This window comes from Agelaius phoeniceus, chromosome 8, assembly GCF_051311805.1.
Source record: "Agelaius phoeniceus isolate bAgePho1 chromosome 8, bAgePho1.hap1, whole genome shotgun sequence".
In the NCBI taxonomy this organism is placed as follows: Eukaryota; Metazoa; Chordata; class Aves; order Passeriformes; family Icteridae; genus Agelaius; species Agelaius phoeniceus.
The window spans coordinates 4,092,501-4,114,796 of NC_135272.1; the positions used below are offsets into that span (position 1 = coordinate 4,092,501).

Here is a 22,296-nt window from a genome sequence, read left to right on the forward strand (position 1 = left end):
AGAGTGCGAGATAAAGTGCCACCGACCTGGCGCTACGAGCCACCGGCTTTTGCCCAGCCTCGCGGCGGTCAGCTTTCCCATCTGGAAAAAAAAAGCGGGGGACGGCATGACAAAAAAGGCACACGGAGGCGCCTTCGCAACGACCCGTGCTAGCCATGGGGGCCACAGGGCCGGGGGCCCGGGGTGATGACCGAGGTACGCGCCTCACTACCTCCCCACGACGGACCCACCGGCATCCCGCTCGCACCTTCGTCGCAACGCTTCTCGGTGCTGCGGCTTAGGCTGCGAGAGAAATATAAAAAGGCCCGCAGAGGCCTGGCGGGCGCCCCCCAACTCCGCCCACCTCAACAAAAAGCAACGGACCCGGCGCGGTAAAGCCGGCCCCGCCCGGCAGAAGCGGCTCAGTCGATCCGACCACGACCAAGGTAGGCGACGCGCCACCGCCTCACCCAGGACCAGTCCGGGGGGCTCTCCGTCGGGTGCCGGGCCCGTAAAAAAAAAAAACTAGGCCAAAAAATTCTGCCCGCCACAATGCGGGTCCCCGGCTTAAGGCCGAGGAAGGGCGACGGCTTCAACAACGCTGGCCGGGGACCACCGCCGCTGCCGAGGCAGACCCACGGGCCCAAAACAACAGCAAATGATTCTGGAGCAGAGGCATTGCTTGGAGAAAACTCTCCCCTGCTTTGTCTGGGCAATCCTTAACCAGTGTCTTACATGGCTCTTGCTGCCAATTCCTTGCTCAACACTGTGATAGATTAATCTCATTCGTGCTAACACTTGTAACTATATTTTAAATATTTTAGAAAATATTTGTTAAAAAGTAATCGAGCAAAAGGATATGGAATTAGTGTCACAAAAAAAACGTTTTCAGATGTTCATGAGAAAACAGGATGCAGGATGTAGTTTGAGATAAGTCACATCCCAAAAGGCAATAGGCCTCAGGATAATTAAAGAATCGGCTTTGACATGAACAAAATTGGGATGATTCCAGGTATCTATGAAATAATAAGGCTTCTTTCTGGAATATAATGCTGGCTTCTATAACACAAGACTTGGGGTGCATGTGCAGCTTGTGGGGTTGTTCAAAGGACAGTGATGATGAGGAGAAGCCTTCGTGGGAAGCAACCACCAAAAGCCAAAATACCCCTTAGAAGCAAGCAGAGCATGCACTGTGCAGTACAGTGACATAGATTTCAAGAATCAAAAACAGGAGGCGATTGACAGAAAATTATTGATGAATATGTATTAGCATCCAGTCTATAAGTTGTCTTTGGATTCTTTATCTTTTGAATGAGAGGCAGGGTGAGAAAACCCCCCTGTATCCTGACTGGTTTTGCTTATGCTTTATCCAAACCACTGCCAAATTATTTTGTATCTGCTTGATTATATTTGATTGCATGATTTCATATAAAATAGCTGCTCAATTAAAATTGCTGCTCAATTCTAATGTTGGTTTATTAAATTAGACATATAGGGACCTCATTCATAACAACAGCCCACCTCAGTCACCTACCTGTTGGGACTGTGCTTTCTACTGAGCCAGTCCTGCCAGAAAAGCAGTTTCAAACACACCTCCAAGAAGGCACTGATCCAGATAAAGCACATCCATTCCCCTCTCCCCAGGGCCAGTCCCCTGTACATCTGGCAGCCTGCAAAATCTAACACCCCCTCAGGGTCCAACACATTGTTCCAGCCCAAAGCATAAAGGCAATTTGTTTTGTTAAAGCTGAAGTAATTCCTGCAGGTCCTCGGCCTTCCAAGGCCAACGCTGCCACTCCGGAGGGAATCCTGTGACCCCGAGCATTTGATGGTGACCACACCAAAGCAAGAGGTGGCTCCTTCAGCAGGAGAATGGCACATGGCAATGCTGTGCCTTTGTGTCCCCAGCCTTCCCCCCATTGTTTCAGCAATGGCAGCTACACTTAGGCAGCTTCAGCAGAGCTTATTTGTGTTGGCTGAGTGCAGATCAGAACTCCCAGCCCACCTCTAACAGCAGCTTGCAATGACAACAGCACCTGCACACTGAGGTCTTTTGCTGGAGGCAAGCCTGTCACAAGCACACACCCTCTTCAAACTTCCCATCAAACAGAAAGGAGAAGAGCAGGAAAAGGCTACCTTTGGACCAGTCTTCCCCAGCTCTACACATGGGCCAATTCTGGGTAGAAAACTCCCGCCAGTGCTGGCCTTCTTCTTCATGCTGAGAAACTTCTCCCACAGGAACTTAGAGGGAAGCAGCTGAAAGGCAAAAATCAACCAGCTAGAGCCTCAGAGTTGGGCTTGTTCACAAAGGCTTTTCTTGAACAAGTGGCACTGGTGAACAATTTGTGATCACATTGTCCAGGACAGTCCTGGAAGCCCTGGAAGTTGCTTGCTGAAATACTCAGCACCAATAAATTAACAATAGAGAGTGCAATACACATACTCCAACCACATGGCTCTGTCCCATCAGCTTCTCCGTGATTGCATGTGACATGGTTGGGGATTTCTGCTCTTTGGGCATTTCTTTCCTCTTTAGGTTCATTGGATTGAGGCAGTGACCTTTTCAAAGAATGGGGACGAGCTCTCAGAACTGCCCTGACTCCATCCCTGTACAGCACTGAGAACTCACAGCAAGGAGATAGCACTGCTGGCTGAGTCCAAGAGAGGCAAGAAAGGAACGTTGTACCAAGAGTGAGGAGCACAGGAATGTGTCCAAGTTGTAGTTCTCTCTGTTAATTACCATTTGTTTTCTCTCTCTGGGCTCACAGACCCCTGCAGAGAAGAAAACAGAGGGATCTCCTGGACAGAGCCTCAGCAGTGGGGCATCTTCAGTCAAGTGAGCTCCAGACACCAAGGGACCTTATTGGCCCTGGCTCCAGGGAGCAGGAAAGAACTGTACAGCCCTCAAGATTCCTACCAATCCAGAGCTTTCAAGAGAAGCCAACTCCTTTGGGAGAGATACCCTTAACACATGGTAAACCAAAATCAGGGGACAATTCCCAGCACAGGAAGATTTCCACCATCCTGCAGAACAAAGGTGTGATGGTGTTCACAGGGGTCTTACGATGAGGGAAGAGACGAGGATCTGACTCCATGGTTCAGCAGGCTTGATTTATTATTTTGTGATAAATAATATATTAAAACTACACTAAAAGAATATAAGAAAGGATTTCATCAGAAGGCTAGCTAAGATTAGAGGAGGAAGGAATGATAACCAAGGCTTCTGGCCTGGACTCTCTGTCTGAGCCAGCTGGGCTGTGATTGGCCATTAATTACAAACATCCAACATGGGCCAATCAAAGATCCACCTGTTGCATTCCACGGCAGCAGATAATCATTGTTTACATTTTGTTCCTGAGGCTTCTCAGCTTCTCAGGAAGAAAAATCCTAAGGAAAGGATTTTTCATACAAGATATCTGGGACACAAAGGTGCTGAGACATTTTCTTCTGGGCATGCTGCAGCAGATAACTTGCTTTGCTGTACACTGTGTCTGCAGGGCTGGATCTGTGCCCACACAGGAGCTGGGAGAGAACAGCTGCTTTGGAAGCTCTTCCAGCTGGGACCAGCCCTGTCTCACAGGGCTTTGGGCAGAGTTTGAGCTTCCCCCCCAACATGCTCAGGTGCCCAAGGGCAGCTTGGTCTTGACACCAGCAGGGGGCTATTTACAAATCACAAACGGGACAGGGCTGCTGTGGAACTGCCTTGAGCTGTTTTATTTTTCAGCATCACTCTCATTACATGGTTATGACAATGGGAAGATGCCACCAGCTCACATCCCAGGCAGCAGACCAAGAACTTAATGTTACAACTTCCTTTATAAGTTTCTTGACCAATCACACAAAGCAAAAGCACATTGACAGTAGTTCTATCCAACCACTATAAGCACTCGTACCTTTGGTTAAAACAATGCTTGCTTATTTTGAATACAATATCTGCTTGTAAGCCTTAAAGCACAATGCACAGAGCTCCATTATTAAGCTTTAACCCTCCTAATATCTTGCTAGATAAACTTTTCTGTAGCTTAGAGAGTTATTCTAGACAAGCGTTAATACACAGACTATTGTTCTATTTGTCCTTGCTTTTCTACTTTTTAAATAATTTTTCTGCTGACCTATCTCATGGAAGCTGCTTAGCTCTAATCACAGTTCTACTGTATCTGAGGCTGCCTTTTGCAGCTTTCCCAAAACCCACTGCTTTTGTAGATTCCCACAATTCCCCCTCTCTGTTCATCTCAAAAGAAACCTTCATAATTGTGTCGTTTATTACTTGCGTTTCATAGCCTTACTAGAATATTTCTGCTTATTACCTACTTAAAGCATTTTCTTGCTTGCACTAAAGCAGGGGCAGGGAGAGCAGGGACACCAGGGCAGTTTGCAGCCTTAACACAGCCCACTGGGTACTTACAGTGAAAGATGTCAGTCTTTCCCTGGACAAAAGACGAGGTGTCGAGGTCTTCTTTGGGAATCCAGAAGCCATTTTGAAGGCACGATCTCCCAGATGAGTGACAATGCCTCAACAAAACTGGAAGAAGCAACAATGGAACTCTGAAAATCCAGAACCCAATTCATGGCAGATTCAAGGCATATACTGGTGCTAAAAATTTTCTATGATTTGAAAGTAGCTAAGTGCTTGTTTGGTCTAAGTAGCTAGTATGTTAGGCCTCTAGTTGGACTTTATTTGAACTATAGGGCTGCCTTGTGCAATTCAAAGATGGATCATACTGAAACCTGGAGCTAAAAATCTGAACATTAAGAATAGTTAGAACAGACAAAGCTGCAGCCTAAATATTACTTTAAAATAGCTAGAGTGGATATCCTCTTCTTTAGGCTAAAGCACCCCTGCTCTCTCAGCTGCTCCTCACAGGACTTGGGAGAGACTGGAATGTTATGGCTAATGGCTTAAAAATTGTTATAAAGGACTTTCTGCCCATTGGGACAAAACTGTATAAAGAGGCAGAGACCACCCAAGCCCACCCTTCCCTGAAAATGCCTCTGGACTGGAACTTGGCACTGGGAGTTAAGCTGCCTAAGGGAACATGAGACAAGACAAAGGTGACACTATTGTCCCATTAGCTCAGGGCTGGGGAGAAGTAAACAAGGCTGCAGAGGAAAACCTATCCACAACAAAGCCAAACCCAGCAGCTGTCCTGAAAATCAGCTCTGTCTGGCTTCAAGGTGGGCAAGTCATAGCCACAGACTCGTCTGCTGAGGCCAGGTTTGCACACAAACCTCCCATCAAAGACCTCCACGGTGCCCCCAGACCCATTCCTGAGGCCTTGCACCAGACGACTGCAGGGCACGCAAAGTAACACAACAGATCTGAAAATCCAGAAGCCAATTGATGGCAGACTCAAAGGACAGACAGATGATAAAGATTTGATATTATTTGAAAATAGCAATAGACAGAGTCCAACTTGCTCCACCCCAGGGAGGCACCTGGGAGGTCCCACCTTGCCCAAATCTGCAGGAATCCATTGGAGTCTTACGTTTTGCGAGACCTCACCACAGAGAAGACCAGAAGAGGATTTGATGGTATGCCAATGGGATCCATGGAATGGTGATATTTTTCACTTCATCTGTCTCTGTCACTCTTCTTCTTCCCCTTCTTCCCAACCCCCCATCCCCCCCCCCCCGCCACCCCCCCGCTTCTTTTTCTTTTCCTTTCTCTCTCTCTTCCTCACATTTACTGTAACATAAAATCCAGACTATTGATTTTGGCATATGGTCTCGTTTGCACCTCAATTCACAGGCCTCTCTCTAATAATTTTAATAGCCAGATGATAACAACCCACTGAAACTTGATGAAACTTGAACAGACCTCATTCACCTTTGAGCACTTTAAGCAACCACTAGACGGGAAAAAAAAGTATAGACCAGTACATTTAGAAAATGTTGCATTCCTTCAGTGCAAAAAAAAGCACAATCAGGAGAGCATATATTGTTCATCCATTCAGCTGTGCATTGTGGTGGTGTTCACAGGGGTCTTAGGATGAGGGAAGAGATGAGGATCTGACTCTTGATTTATTATTTTATGATATATATTCTATTAAAATTATACTAAAAGAATAGAAGAAAGGATTTCATCAGAAGGCTAGCTAAGAATAGAAAAAGAAAGAATGAATAACAAAAGCTTGTGTCTCAGACAGAGAGTCCAAGCCAGCTGACAGTGAGTGGCCATTAATTAGAAACAACTCTAGGAGACCAATCACAGATGCACCTGTTGCATTCCACAGCAGCAGATAACCATTGTTTACATTTTGTTCCTGAGCTCTCTCAGCTTCTCAGGAGAAAAAACCCAAAGGATTTTTCATAAAACATGTCTGTGGCAGTGCAGACCACTGAACTGCTGCACCAGAAGACGGGCATTATCCCATTATCCTGTATTTCCCTTTGGCATTCTCTCTCAGAGTGCAGATGAGACAAAACCAAAAAGTTCAACTTGAGTCAATCTTTACCTTCAAAGGAAATTCAGGAACTTTGCAGAGGCCAATGCTCCGCGAACAATTCCCCTGGCGAATGGCCCAGTGAAGCCGCCTGCAGGAGCCCAGGCTGCGCACAAGCAGCCAGGGCCGCGTTCTCAGGCAACTGAGGCCGCGCCGCTGTCACAGACGCTGCCGCCGCCTTCGTGGTTTCCAGGCAGCCGCGGAACCCGGCAGCCGACGCCCTTTCCCGGATCCTGCCCCTCCCGGCCCCGCACGCCCCCCAAGATGCTGCCGGGGCTCGGGGGCTTCGTCTGCCTGGGCTGGGGCTCGGCCTCCCCTGCGGGACAAGGTGAGGGGGGTCCCCGGGGGTCGTGTCCCCCCGGGAGCGTGTGTGAGTCCCCCATGTCCCCCCCAAGCCGGGGTCACCCCCTTTTCTCTGTCCAGAGCTCCTGAGCCAGCTCCTGCTGCCCCCTGGGAGGGGCTTTGGGGAGCCCCCCGGGGACCCCCTTGAATGCCCATTCCTGGGCACTGGGACCCTTCACATCTCCTTCCCCAGTTCCAGGACCCCCTGCACCTCCTTATCCTGCCCCGACACCCCCTGCACCCCCTTTCCCGGGTATCCTCCTCTCCCGGCCCCTGAATCCCCTGTTTCCATGAGCCCGGGGACCCCCGGACCCCATTCCAGGCCAGCCCGGGGCACCTCAGCCCCAGGCCTTCCTTTGCCCGGCGAGCGGTGACGTCACTGCAGACTCGGGCCACCATTGGCCAGCAGCAAAGAGCGGCGCCAATGGCGGGGCCGGAGGCGGCTCAGGGGCCATGAAGAGCCCTGAGCTGTGAGGGGCCGAGGGGCCATGAAGGGCCGTGAGGTGTCACTCTTGCGCCCAGAATGACACAGGAACAGGCAGGAGGCAGTATTGCAGAAAGACTAAAAGAAGCTTTAATTCAAGAGAACCGTGCGGTTTTTATAGAGTCATACGATATATTCTGTTTGAATCGCTAGTGAACAAAAACATTCTTTATACACCGTCCTTGAGAAGAGAAAGATGAAGTAGAAGAACACCACCTGCAGATTGTTTATACTGAAGTTCTCACATTCTTACAACTTGCTAATAATTCTCACAAGCTGCTGTGAGAAACACTTGCTGTTTCTCTCTCTCTGTGCCATGGCATCCACAGTGAGGGGCTGTGAGGGGTCTTGGGCAACTGTGAGGGAGCCATGAGGGGCCTGTGAGGGACCATGGGGAACTGTGTGGTGTTATCTTTTTATACTAAAAATGACGTGTACACTATTTACAATAACTTCTCAATACTTATCACCTATGTTAGACAGTGAGTTTTTACTCTAAACTAATCTAAAAATGCCAACATCACTTAAAAGATGGAGGAAGGAAGGAAAGGAAGGGAAGGGAAGGGAAGGGAAGGGAAGGGAAGGAAGGAAGGAAGGAAGGAAGGAAGGAAGGAAGGAAGGAAGGAAGGAAGGAAGGAAGGAAGGAAGGAAGGAAGGAAGGAAGGAAGGAAGGAAGGAAGGAAGGAAGGAAGGAAGGAAGGAAGGAAGGAAGGAAGGAAGGAAGGAAGGAAGGAAGGAAGGAAGGAAGGAAGGAAGGAAGGAAGGAAGGAAGGAAGGAAGGAAGGAAGGAAGGAAGGAAGGAAGGAAGGAAGGGTGATAAATGAATTCACTGGATTCAAGGATCATACAATTATAAATTTATTATTATTATTATGCAAGCAAGAATAAGCAAAGTTCAACGCTGGGCGGCCGGGAGTCTCCGCTCCTCTAGGCTCGCACCGTTGCTGTCCCCAAAGTTCACCTTTTATTGCTATTTTCTCCCGGGTCCAGGGATGACGTGGTCTTTTGCGCTTGCTCGTTCAGTTGCTAGGGGGTCTTTTTCTGCCTTCTGGTGGTCGTGGGATGAAGGCTCCAGGTCTTCCTCTTTTAACCGCTGAGTGAACTTTTCCTTCTAAGGCATACCTATACAGTGGAATTTTCAGAACACTCTACGATTCCTGCAAGCCTAAGCAATTCTTGTGAGTTTAGGGATTGTTATTACAGCTCTCCTCTGTGACCTCTTAGGTGAACTTTTCTTTACCATGGAATTCCCAAAGCACTATACGATTCCTGCAAGCCAAGCAACCATATGTGAACCATATGTGGCTATACATTTAAAATCAAGCAGTTTTAGCTATTTAGTTATGGCTTTGATATTGTATAACTATTTAGCTATTGATTAAATTAATGAACAAATATATTGCTACTTATTACACCAAGGTCTCAGCTCAAATGCTGTGTTTAATTCTAAGCTTTGCCCACAAGACCAAAGGTCTGAGATTTCCCTGCATTTGGGTTTCCAACAACACTGATGCGGTTAGTTGCAGAGTGCCTGGGATCCGTCTTGCCAGTCAGCTCTGGCAGGAAGAAGGCGGCTGCCAGGGGGCTGCTTGTGGCCTCTGACAGCCCATTGCTCAGGGCTTGCCAGCGCCCCAGCCCCTCAGGCCCTGCCCCAGCCCGGCCAAGCTGCCCGGCAGCAGCGCCACAGCCCCACAGCAGCTCCAGAGCAGCCCCATCCAGAGGCACCTGGGAGCCCTCAGCAAGGCAGCCAGCAGCACACGGGCAGGAGGACACGGATGGCGCTTCCTGTCTGGCACAGGGCTTGTGGCCATCTCCAGGCACCGCTCTGGCAGGGATCCCTGCAGTTCCGGCCCCTGCCCAGCCGCTCTGTGGGGAGCACAAAGGCTTCAGCAGAACCACCAAAGGCCAAGGGGCTTCTGGCCATCTTCCCTGCAGCACTGCACGCCGGGGCAGCTGGCTGAGCACAAGCACCCTTTTCCCTCTCCTCCCCTATGCCCTGCGGACCCTGGGCAGCAAAAGAAAGATCTTGGGAGTCTGTGTATTACAACATAGTCTATATTTACATTGTCAAGGAAAAGAAAAAAAGGAAAAGAAAAAAATGAAAAGAACATGCTTGAAGAAAAAGAAAATTCTTCCTGACTCAGGTGGCCCCAGCAAAAAGAGCTTCTGGGATCAGCTCTCCTCAGAGCTCCGGCAGGGCAGGCAGCCGAGCCGTGAGAGACGAGGCCGTGTCTTCCACGCCCTGCGCAGGTGATTTTGGAGCCACTGGAAGCTGGAGATGGGAGCCCGCTCTCCTGCCTTGAGGATGCACAGTGTTTGAATTGCCAGGCTTCCGACGGCGAGGCTGATGTCATTTGTTTTGTCTTCAAGGGCTGCAAGAGAGAGGAACAGCGGTACGGTCAGAAGCTGGAGCTGGGGGGAGCTGAGGAGAGCTGCCTGCCAGGGCCATCGCAGCTGGGTTTTGCCATGGCCAGGAGGGAGCAGGGAGCAAGGGGATCAGCCCGAAGCTGCTGGCCGAGTATGGGCCACGAGGCCCTGAAATCTCAGGGTGCTCTGCCCCAAGGAGCAGAGCCCTCCGCAGCCGGGGCAGGGCTTGCAGGTGTCCCCGGCAGCTCCCGCTGTCAGCCCGCTGGCCTCACTCACCAGTGCAGATCAGCTGCAGCTCTTGCTGCTGCCCCCTCAGGTGCCGCCCGGCCATGCCTGTGAACACAGAGCCTGTCACGGCGCCAGCGGCACAGCTCCCTGCCGGCGGCGCTGCCGGCGCTGTGGCCACACGGGCTGCTGGCCCGGCAGGGCTCAGCCCGGGCCCTTGCCGCACGCTGCCGCTCCAGGGCACGGCTGCCAGAGGGCGGCAGCAGCAATGCCCAGGCCGGGCGGGGCTCCACGGCGCCGGGCCCGGCCGGCGCTGCCGGGGCAGCAGGCGGGGCTGGGGCCGAGCTGCGGCGGGCCGGGCCGGGGAGGGAGCCCGGGCTCGTGGCTCACCCATGAACCTGATGGCCGCCTCTCGCAGGGGCTCCTGTGGGCTCCGCAGGTAGCGCAGGGCCTGGCGCAGGTGCTCGGCCGCTCTGCTCCCGTCCTCTGCCAGCTGCAGAGAGCGGCAGGAGGGAAGGGTTGGCGCGGGCTCCGCCCCTGGGCCGGGCGCTGCCTGCGCCCAGCCCCGGCCTCCCCTGGCCGCACAGCCCTGAGGGGCGGCCACCAGCTGCTGGCCAAGGGCTCCCGAGGGCAGGGGGCAGAGGGCCGGCTGCTGCCCGGGGAGCCGCGGTGCCGGCCCGCAGCCCCGCCGGGCCGGGGCTCCATGGGCACCCGGCTGGGGCCCACAGGAACCTGGAGAAGAGCCCGCGCGGCTTCTGGCTGCAGCAGCTGGCAGGGGCACAGCTGCTCGGCCCCGCACCTGAGCACTGCCCTCAGGGGCCTTCTCCAGGCTGAGCCTGGGACTTCCAGGCTGTCCTTACCAGGCACTTGCTGAACTTCCACAGTTTCTGCTCCTTCAGCAGCTTTTTGAGATCCCTCCTCTTCATGAACTTGACCGCATAAAGCAGTGTTTCCCGAGAAGCCTGCAGAGCAGCAGAGACGTGGAGATGGCCCCACAGCCCAGGGCACGGGACCCGCCTCCCCATGCCATGGCCTGGAGGAGGCTGCGGTCCAGCAGGCGCAGGGCAGGAGGCAGCCCAGCCCCCTGCCAGGGGGACAGCAGCAGCCCACCAGTCCTCACCTCTGCCACACGCTGATTCTCATCATTGCAGTGGAAGAAGAGTGGAAGCAGGCTCTGTTGCACAGGGCTTTCCAAAGGTTTTTCTCTCTCTTCCAAATACTCCATCATGTCTCGGAAGAGTTTGATGGAGAGCAGCTGTACCTGGCTATTATCCTGTATGAAAAAAAAGGAAAAAATACCTCAGCATTGGCTCCTCCAGGGCCCCCTGGGCACAGGGCTGGAAATGCACAGGGCACACACTTTCCAGGCAGCAGCCAGTGGCTGTAGCTGGGGGCACAGAGCCTTACGTGGTCAAAGAGTGGCAGGAGCGCCTCAGCCAGCTGCAGGGCAATGGGGGTTGCCATCAGAATGTGTTTGTGCAGGAGTATAAAGCTGAGTGTTATGAGTGTCATCCCAGCTATCTCTGCATCATTGTCCTCCAGTAGGTCCATGAGGCTTTCGGTCAAGCTCCACATTCTTTCGGCCTGTGTGGAACACAAGTCTGTGAAAGGCCAGCCTGCTGCTGCAGGGCCCAGAGGCCAAAGGCCTGTCCCGAAGCACTGGGGCAGCTGAAGTGGGAGGCAGGAGAGCTGGGAGCAGCTGCCCCAGCGCCCCAAGCCCAGGCAAGGCCAAGCCACTGTGTTCTCAACACAGCTTCAGCCACCGCCCCCTTCTCACCATTGAGGGATCATCAATGAGCTCGAGAAGGGCCCTGAGCACCAGGCGACGCCTCTCCCTGCACTCGCTCTGCAGGTACCGTGAAGAGACCTTCACAACACTGTCACCACATTCACTCGGGTCCAGGCACTGGAGGACGTGAAAGGCACAGGGCAGTGACAGGGAGCCGCCCGGCAGGAGCCCGGAGACGCACAGGGCTGGGCCCAGGCAGCAGCAGCAGCAGCAGCAGCAGCAGCAGCACAGGGCGCGGGCACCGTCCCAGGTGGCTGCGGCGACGAGAGGGCAGAGAGCTGGGAGGCAGCTCAGCCAGGTAGCGCTGGACACCCGGCTCACCTCCACAAGGAATGCCAGGGCGGGCAGATCCCAGTGTGGCTCCTGTGTGCTGAGCAACCAGAGGAGGTGGAGTGCAATACTGGAACACAACCAAAGACAAGCATGGCGCATCTCCCTAGGAGGGCGAAAAAGGCACCAGGAACCTGAGGAAATCTCTCCAAGGACAGGCTCACAGAGCCTGGTGGTCTTTCACCACCATCCTGCAAGGGGCCCTGGGCCCTTAAGGAGGTGTCTCCTGCTGCGCTCTCTCCCCTCCAAACCTTTTCCAGTCTGCTTGGCCGTCCCTCAGTGTGTCCTTAGGCATCCCTCAGTGTGCCCCAGGGCCTCGGGGTATGTGTGGGACAGCTCGGGTACAAAGCACAAATGCCGGGAGCAATGGGGACAAGGGGAGTCTCACCTGGCCAGCAGACCCACGGCATAGTGGCGGGTGTCAGCATAGAGCAGCATGTCCCAGCCACGTTTGCGTTCCACTGACACTACCACATCCTTGTACTGCTTTTGGCAGAGCAGGCACTTCAGGGTCTGCACTGCAAACCTGTGTGCACAGCAAAGGCCAGGTCATACTGGCAGCACTGGCTCCTTGGCAGGCCACGTGGCAGGGACAGGAGGAGTGGGATGGAGCACCTGTTGGGGCTGATGGCAAGGCCGTGCTCTTCCAAGCATTCCTTCCAGAAGGTTTGGACCTCCTCTGGCATCTCCTCTGTGCTGAAGAACACTTGGAAGAGCAGATGCACAAATAGGCGGGGGAAATACGGCCTCACCACACGTGGGACAGGGGGCCCCTGGAGGATCTTCCACATCACCATGGTTGCCTGCAAAGGACAAAGCCCCCCGGGACAGCGCTCAGTGCCCAGGCGTCCGTGTGGCAGGGCCCGAGCGTGGCAGGGAGAGGCCCGGAGAGAGGCAGGGGGAGCACGGGGCCTGCTGGGCCTGAAGCTGCCCCTGGGCCAGGTTTCAGGCCTCTGCGTGAGGCAGGCAGATGCAGTGGGGGAAGGAGGATGGAGAGCTCTGGAGAGGCGGCCTTGGGGCCAGCAAAGGCCACTTGCAGAAACTCACAGCCAGGCCAAAGACAGACGTTTGGTCCCCATCGGAGGTGCATGTGCTGTGCTCTGGCCAGCTCTCCAGCACATCCAGGAGGATCAGCTGCACTGGCTCTGCAGTCCTGGACGAGCACATGATGGTCTTCCACATGGCCAGGGCAGCTCTGTGGGGTCAGAGCTCTGTCTCAGGTGGGGTCTCAGACACAGCACCGGGGGGAGCTGAGCTGGCTGCCACTTCTGCCTCTGCCCACTGGTCCTGGCCAGCAGCAGCCAGGCAGCCCAGGCCTGTGGGGACAGAGCCCTGAGGGGCAGGGAGGGAGCATGGCAGCAGGCTCAGGGGCCAATGTGCCAGGGCTGGCAAAGGGAGCAGCCAGAGGGCCCTGGAAGTCTCTGTTGCTCAGACACCTGCAGCAGGCTGTACAGGGTGATGGGCTGGGGAGGCCTGAGCCCTCTGGGCAGGTGGGCCCCATACCTGTCACAGGACGGGGCCACACGCAGGAGCGTCACGACTGTGTCACCCGGGTGTGCTTTGGTGAGTTGCAGCAGGGCCTTGTCCAGCCTGTGCTGGGCAGAATCATTGGCCAGGAGCCACTGGTGGATGAACCTCACCATGGCGGGCACCTGGAGAAGGCACGGGGAGACTTGGAAAGCTGCCAGAGGGAGCAATGTCCCCAGGGTCCCCAGAGAAGTACTTCCCTTCCCAGCAAACTGCCATGACCTCAAAGGCTCCCAGGGACCAGCAGGCGTGGCTGAGAAAGCCACATGACTCATGGGGGAATGGAAGCCTGGCCCCAGGCTGCTTACTTGTTCTGGCCTGGCAACACCCTTCTCCAGGAGCAAATCCAGCAGGGCGGCACTGGTCTCATGATGGAGGAGCTCTGAGTGAGCTCTGGGCCCAGTGCCCATGGTGCTGGTCTCTTCCTGCTGAATGCTCCGGAAGAAGTCGCAAAGAAACTGTAGGAGAAGGGCAGGAAGCCGGGGATGTTGCATGGAGTGCTGCACACACGGTGCTGGGCTGAGCAGGGACAGCAGGCCCAGCCCAGCTGGGGGTGGCTGCAGGTACCTGCTCTGTGCTGCGGAAGCGGCCACGGCTGGATTCCTGCTCTTGTGTCTTGTCCAGGGCTGCATCTGGCAAAGAGCGAGCGCAGCCAGAGCTGAGGGGCTGCGGGAGAGGCCGGAGAACACAGCCCAGCCTGCACTGCCCAGGCTGGGAGAGCCCCAGGATGCCCCAGGGGATGGAGCATGGCCACTGCGGGGTGTCTGCCCGGGCCCTCTTCCGTCCTGTCCGTGGGCATTTCCCCAGGGGATGGGATGGGATGGGATGGGTGGGATGGGATGGGATGGGATGGGATGGGATGGGATGGGATGGGATGGGATGGGATGGGATGGGATGGGATGGGATGGGATGGGGTGGGATGGGTGGGATGGCATGGGATGGCATTATATGGGGTGAAGCTGTCTGCAGGCTCCAGCCCTGCAGCCCAGCTCTGCCACTCACCCTCCTGGGGTGGATGGAAAGGCACCACCTCCTCAGTCTCGTGTGCTGGGGCAGCTCCAGGGCCTTCTTCCTCCTCCTCCTCCTCCAGCCAGGCCATCTTGGGCACTCTCGGTGGTCTCTGCTCCATGTCTCTGACTGGAGCGACTTGCGGGAGAGGTGCCCTGGGAAAGCTCTGGGGCACCAAGTCCCACGCTCTGCCCTTGAGGGCAGCTGCAGAATAGAAGCCTCGCAAGGCCACGGGTCACCGAGTTCTGTGCGCTGGCCTCAAGCTCAGCTGCAGGAACAAGGCTGCGTAAAAGCTCGGGCTCAGACAGGAACGAGCGTGCTGTGTGGGGGCTCCTCACGGCACTGCTCTGTCCCGTTGTGCCCCGTTGCGTGTTCCCAGCTCCCGGGCAAGTTTCTATTTCCCACGTGTCACAAAGGGCCCTTGGACACCAGGTTCCGTTCCATGGCATGGTGACCGTGCTGCAGCGTGCCACCCAGGGCCCTTGCACACACTGCCGCCTGCCCTGGGGCTGCCCCCAGCCCAGCCAAAGTGGCCCAACTTGGAAGGAATGCCTGGCCCCAGGTGTCTAAGGCAGCCCCACAGGATCTTTAGGAAGGGCTCAGAGCATCAGCAAACGCCACCCAGTTCTGCAGGCTCTCAGTCCTATCCCCATATCTTTCCCTGAGAGCATTTGAATTTCTAAATTAGAATCCTTTGAGGGCTGGGGATTTACATTTTCCCTTTCAGAGAAGGCTTCTGCCTTCCTTAGCAGACACCTCTCTCTTCAAACCAAGACAAGTGTTCATTATCTTGCAGATGCGCTGTTGCTGGGCAGCCCCCTTTTACACCAGGCACCTGGAGAACCATTCCCAGTCACTGGGAAAATCCTAGCTGCTCCATTCACCCATAGATGAGGTCTCCAAATTTGCCCCAAAAGTGGCTCCAGCTTTTATAGGCCAAAAAGAGCAAGTCCAAGTGACTTGATGATATTTTTAGCCCAGAAAGCCCTGCTGCTGATGGCACACTTCACAATCAGCAGGGGACACAGCTCGGCCAAAGCCCAGACCTCTGCTGGGAGCCTTTCTCCTCAAACACCCTTCAAACAAGCCTCCATGCAAGTCAGTTGGGAAAGTTTCTTCAAAGGAGACATTGCTGGCACATAACTACACAGGGTTATGGGAAAGATTCTAAAGCAGCCGCTCTGGAGTCAAAGAGCCAGCACTAAGAGTCCCTCTCACCTATTTGTAGCTAAATCACACTTTGGGCGAGTTGAAGGAGTTTGGAAGGAGCTAGAGAGCGGACCTCTGATTTTTTTAGATGATGCCATTGCTTTTTCTTCTCTTCTACAGAGACAGGAAGAGTGAGTTTGGCTCCCATCTCCAGCGCAAGGCTCACAGGGCCGCAAGACTTGTAGTTCCAAGAGCTTTGAAGGACTTCTTGGCCAAGAAGACACGGCCAACAAGGATATTTCTGTTTTGGACCCAATCCTTCAAGATTTCCTCTTAGGGACTCATGCTCTCGGGGTCTCTAGCTGCTCAGAGTGAGCCCGAGATAAGTTAGAAAGTCTCTTTTCCCAGCCCGGCGGTGGAAGAAGGAGTCAGAGCTCTTCATTTCTCGGTCTCAAGGTTGTTCATTGTATCTTATCTATAAAATTCTTTCTCCTGTCCTGCCGAGGTCCGCTCAGCAAGACAGTCTAAGGCACTCTGCCTCCGCCGGGGCGGTGTTATCTTCTTCTACTGAAAACAACTCCCTGTACAATATTTACAATGACTTTCCAATACCTATCATCTACGTTAGACAGTGAGCTTCTACTCTAAACCAATCGAAAAATGCCAACATCACAGCAGAAGATGGAGGCCAAGAAGAAGAAGAAGGAGAAAGGCTGGACATTGCCCAGATTCCTCCATCTTGCCTTCTGAAGCCCCATTCTAAAAACCCCCCAAATCTAGTTTTCCACTCTGTGCTAAATTCACTATCATTCTACTTAAACTTTTGTGGCTTGTCATTCTTCATACAAGGTTGGGAATTGTTTTTTCCAAGGGCTAAATCAAAGTCACAGGAGTCTTGGGCTCTGTGCCAAGGTCTCTGAGCCCTCTGACAGGATCTCGAGTCCTGCAGGGCACCCAGAGGAATTTCCTGGGTTCCCACATCATGCTACAGTGGAAGCTTCCTTAGACAATCATGCCATGACACAACAAACCTACAGCACTGCATCCTAAATTTCTTGTTTACCATTGGAACTAAGATTTTTCCTAGATCTTGAACTCTAAAACTCTAAACTTTCCTCTACTTCAACTTTCCTCCCCGTGTCTCTGCTATAAACTAGAAATCCACATTCTCGCTTCTAGCACCTAAGTTCGGAAGCCCTTTCCAAGGTCTCAGCTCAAATGCTGTGTTTAATTCTAAGCTTTGCTGACACGACCAAAAGTCTGAGATTTCCCTGCATTTGGGTTTCCAACAACACTGATGCTCTTAGTTGCAGAGTGCCCGGGATCCGTCTTGCAAGTCAACTCTGGCAGGAAGTATGGCTTGTGCGCAATTCTGACAGAGAATGGAGATTGACTGTGGACTATCATGCCTTGAATGAAGCGACTCCACCGCTGAACGCAGCTGGGCCGGACATGCTGGAACTCCAGTACGAGCTGGAGTCCAAGGCAGGAACTCCAGTACGAGCTGGAGTCCAAGGCAGCAAAGTGGTACGCCACTGTTGGCATTGCTAACGCGTTTCTCTCCATTCCTCTGGCAGCAGAATGCAGGCCTCAGTTTGCTTTCACCTGGAGGGGCGTGCAGTACACCTGGAACCGACTGCCCCAGGGTGGAAGCACAGCCCCACCATCTGCATGGACTGATCCAGGCTGCACTGGAAAAGGGTGAGGCTCCAGAAGACCTGCAGTACATGGATGACATCATTGTGTGGGGAAACATAGCAATGGAAGTATTTGAGAAAGGAGAGAAGATCATCCAGTTCTGCTGGAATCTGATTTCGCCATCAAGGAAAACAAAGTCAAGGGACCTGCCCGAGAGATCCAGTGCCTGGAAGTAAAGGGGCAAGATGGACGGCGTCAGATTCCCACTGAGGTCATCAACAAGAACACCGTGATGTTTCCACCAACCATCAGGAAGGAAACACAAGGTTTCCTAGGCACCACAGGGTTTTGGAGAATCCACATTCCCAAGTACAGCCAGTATGTGAGCCCTTTCTACCTGGTCATCGGCAGAAAAGGATGATGTCCAGTGGTGCCCTGAGCAGCAACAAGCCTTTGCCCAGATCAAGCAGGAGATCGCTCATGCAGTGGCCCTTGGCTCAGTCAGGACAGGAGCAGAGGTGAAGAACGTGCTCTACTCTGCAGCTGGGTACAATGGCTTGTCCTGGGGCCTTTGGCAGAAGGTGTCTGGGGAGACTTGAGGCCAACCACTGGGATTCTGGAGCTGAAGGTACAGAGGGTCCAAAGCCCACTCCACTCCCACAGAGAAGGAAATCTTGGCCACCTATGAAGGAGTCCAGGCTGCCTCGGAGGTGGTTGGTATGGAAGCACAACTCCTCCTGGCACCCCGACTACCAGTGCTGGGGTGGATGTTCAAAGCAAATGTTCCCTCTACGCACCATGCCACCAGTGCTACATGGAGCAAATGGATTGCCCTCATCACACAGCGCGCCCGTACTGGAAACCTGAATGGCCCTGGGATTCTGGAAATAATTACAAACTGGCCAGAAGGTGAGAACCTTGGTTTTGCTGATGATGGGGAACAAGAAGTGACACGAGCTGAAGAAGCTCCACCATACAACCAACTGCCAGCAGAAGATACACGATACGCTCTTTTCACTGATGGTTCTTGCCGCGTTGTGGGAATGAAACAAAAGTGGAAAGCAGCCATATGGAGCCCCACAGGACAGGTCGCAGAGGCCACTGAAGGAGAAGGTGGATCAAGCCACTTGCTGAACTCAAAGCTGTTCAACTGGCCCTGGACATTGCTGAGAGAGAGAAGCTGCCAAAGCTCTACCTTTACACTGATTCATGGATGGTAGCCAGTGCTCTGTGGGGATGGCTAGAGAGGATGAAAGAGGCTAACTGGCAGCATAGAGGAAAACCAATCTGGGCTGCTGATGAGTGGAAAGACATTGCTACCAGGGTAGAGAAGCTACCTGTGAAAGTCTGCCATGTAGATGCCCATGTCCCCAAGATTCGGGCTAATAAAGAACACCAAAACAATGAGCAGGTAGACCAGACTGCAAGGATAGAGGTGTCAAAGATAGACTTAGATTGGCAACATAAAGGAGAGTTGTTCCTAGCTCGATGGGCCCATGATGCCTCAGGCCATCAGGGCAGAGATGCCACCTGTAAGTGGGCACGAGACGCAGGGGTGGATTTAACCATGGACAGTATTTCTCAGGTTATCCATGACTGTGAGACGTGTGCTGCCATCAAGCAGGCCCAGCGGGTGAAGCCCCTGTGGTATGGTGGGCTGTGGTCCAAGTACAAGTATGGGCAGGCCTGGCAGATTGACTGCATCCCACTGGCCCAGACACGCCAGGGCAAGCGCTACGTGCCCACAAGGGTGGAAGCCACCAATAGATGGTTGGAAACCCAGCCTGTGCCTCATGCTAAGGTCGGAACACCATGCTGGGCCTTGAAAAGCAAGTCCTGTATTATGTATAATGTCTGTGTTTGTAGAGTTAGAATTTAAATTAGTTTTAGTAGTAAGCAGACGATATGGGGATAAGGGGTGGAATGTCCTGGGTTGACTATATGATGCTTTTATCCCCAATCGATTGTACCAAGGGATGCACTGAATTTTGTGTGCAAAAATGCAGTGCTTTAAAGAGAGGATCGGTGTCTGCATGCTGAGGGCAGCACTTGTATTTTTGAAATGAGCCCAGTTACCCATGCACTATCACAGGTGTGTTATGTGGGAAGGGGCTGTGCCTGTGTGAGATCTGCTTGCACAACTATTCCAATTGAGTCTTTTAATGAAACTACTAATGGTACTAACTTCTCTATTTGTAATTTCACAACCAAAAGTGGATGCCACTTCAGCTGCACCACACAAGAACTTCTCTACAGATGCTGCAGAATGCACATGATGGGTATCACCAAGCGCCCAAATTCCAAACTGGACAGGACGCTAACATTCTAAAGCAAATGCCATACCAGCCTGATATAGAATGGCTAGTGGCAGAAGTCCAAAATGCATCTCACAGAGCCTGATGGACACACTCAAATCCGGTATCAAAGTTGTTACTGAAATCATCACCAAAATAGAGAAAGAAAGAGAACATCATGAGTCAGATGTCTTCTTGTGATGGACAAATCTGGAACCACCAACAGCTCCTCAGATTTTAGCTTCCTCAGCAAACCAGTTCTAATTTTAAAAAAATTAACCCTCCTCATAAGCATCATAAACCTATGGATGTGGTAGAAAATTAAAACAGCAGCAGAACAGTACATATGTTCTGTGGACTGTCCAGAGGATCTTGCAAAAGAATTTGCATCGGGATAAAGAGAAGGGGAGAATGAAACAAGGCCTTTGTTTGACATAAGCACAAGCAATTCCCATAAGTAAACAAGTACTTAGCACAGACCTACATAGGCACTTAGCACCAGTTAGCATAAGAAAAACCTGGTGGGCCTAACTTGACAGGAGAGGGACTTGACAAAAAGCTTTAGACACATTCTATCAGAAGAACTAAGGGCAAGTGTAAAATGAGCCCTGTACAGGGAAGCCATGAGGAAGAAGTGCTGCTTTAGGGCATGGAGGCTGCTCCTGACCAGCGCCTGGACATTAGCTTCAAGTACAGGAACTGACAGAATGCATTTTTAACCCCCTGCCTATCGAATCACCTCAGCAGAGTCAAGATGGATGGTATTTTTGAGATACATTTCTGACATCATCCCACTGAAATTTACATGTGGCAGAGCAGCATTTTAGCGGGGTGCAGACCCCTGCCTTCCTGCCAGCTCAATAAAAGGGCTTTTGGCAGACAATGCATTTGTCTGCCGATTTCTTTGAATGAGGGAGGCTCCTCAGGACTGCTGTTGGCCATCCCCTGTGTGTGGCCATCCCCTGTGTGGATCTGCAAAAGCTTCAAATCAGCTGCCTCAGCTTCCAGGGCCTCTCTTGGCCAGCATCCTGACATGGATGCAGGGCTGCTGCCAGGCACTGCTGGGACCCAGCGGGACAGGACCGGCTGTCTCGTGTCCACGGAGCAGCCCTGACACAGCCAGGGCCATCCCGAAAGCAGACAAACGCTCCCGGCTCAGCAGAGAGGAGCAAGGAGCACTGGGCTGCGCTCAGGGTATCTCAGCATGGGGCTCCAGTGGGAAGGGCAGGCAGGCCTCCCATATTCCGGGCATCCCCTGCATCAAAAGGACGGGCATTTTGTCCTTTTCATCCCTCCACCCCAGAACCAGGCCTGACATCTCCTCCTCTGGAGTGGAGTTTTTCCGGTTACAAGGTGATCTCATGCTTGGCCAGTGCGTGAGATGAGGCTGCAGTGACCTGTGATACCACCTCCATGTCAACCACAGCTCCATTGTGTATCGTTCCTCTTTCACAGGTTCACTTCCCATTGATTGACCAGTCCATTGTTTCCCTGAAGGGTCAAATTCCCACCAGTTAAACCATAAGGTTTCCTTCATTCTCTGCTCTTCATTCTCCTGTTGATGAGCACAAGAGGGGACCAAATATGGCAGGGCCTTAGACATGACTTTGGTCCCTGACACACACAGGCTTCTTGTCCCACTGGTTGCCTTGCTGTGCTCAGCAAGATGTGGAACTGCACGGTGCTGTGGAACTGCACCTTCAGCACAGGGACCTTTCCAGCCTGACCTGCCCTTGCTCCTCTGGGTCCATGCACAAAACACGGCGTGGCAGAGAACGGCAGCAGGGACCTGTGTGTCCCAGGGCCCTGGATTTGCTTCATCTCCACAGGGATGCAGGCAAAGTGAAGAAGCCAAACTGTTTATTAATGAAAGGCAAAAAAAGGGATGATATGGGAGGGAAAAAGGGAATGGGCAGGCAGGGTCTGAGGGCTTGAGAAATGGAGCTATCAAAAGGAAGAGTGGAAGGAAAACATAGGAATAGGCATGGTCTGAGGGCTGGTGAGATGACGCTGTCCAAAGGAAGAGAGGGTGGAGGGGCAAAAGTGGATGGACAGTGTCTGAGGGCTGGAGGGAGGGAGCTATCTACAGGCAGGGAGAGGGCTGAAGCCACGCGATCTTCCCACAGGCTCAGCCGTACCAATCCTCAACTATGTCTAGAGCTCCAGGGGCAATGGGAGATGCTGTCCTCTTCAGTGTCTCCTGGTGCTGTTCTTGGGACACTGGCTCACTGGATCCAGAAAAGGACCCTATTTCTTCAGGTCTTAGGCCTAATTTAGCATGACTTTCAATGTTAGAGCAGGATGGGCTGGCATTGTTCTTTGGGGATTCTAGGCCTGGAACAGAGAGAAAGAGAGCCATGGTCAGAGCCTGGATCTGCAGTGACCTGAGGAAAGCATCCAGCCAGGGCCACCCCACCCAACTCTTGCCATGGCTGAGAGAGCAAGAGAGAGGTGTTGCCAACAGGATCAGCAGCAAGCTGCGGGCCAGGAATTCCACCCGTGTCCCTGAAATCTCTGTGTGCTCTTCCTACGCCACCTCTTGTCAACACATGGAAGGAAGCCCACTGCAGCCGGGGCAGGGATTGCAGCTCCCTGCTCAGGCATTGCAGCTTGCTGGCCCAGGCTGAGGGAGGCTTCACTCCCTGCCCTCACCCTTCACGCCGCTGCCCTCACTCACCCTGACTGTGATCCTGGAGCTCTTGCTGCTGCTCCCTCATCCTG

The 22,296-nt window shown here is 53.1% G+C and overlaps 1 protein-coding gene across 1 annotated transcript in view; it reads right to left on the minus strand.

Moving 5' to 3' along the window:
* Window positions 1–68: 68 nt before the first annotated feature.
* Window positions 69–22,296, minus strand: part of LOC143694681 (uncharacterized) — a 78,283-nt gene continuing 56,055 nt past the window's right edge. Inside the window, exons 9-10 of the mRNA XM_077182681.1 lie at window positions 212–282; window positions 69–81 (exon numbers count right to left, since the gene is read on the minus strand). Of these exons, the coding sequence (XP_077038796.1) occupies window positions 69–81; window positions 212–282 (84 nt within the window). The remainder of the gene's footprint in view (window positions 82–211; window positions 283–22,296) is intronic.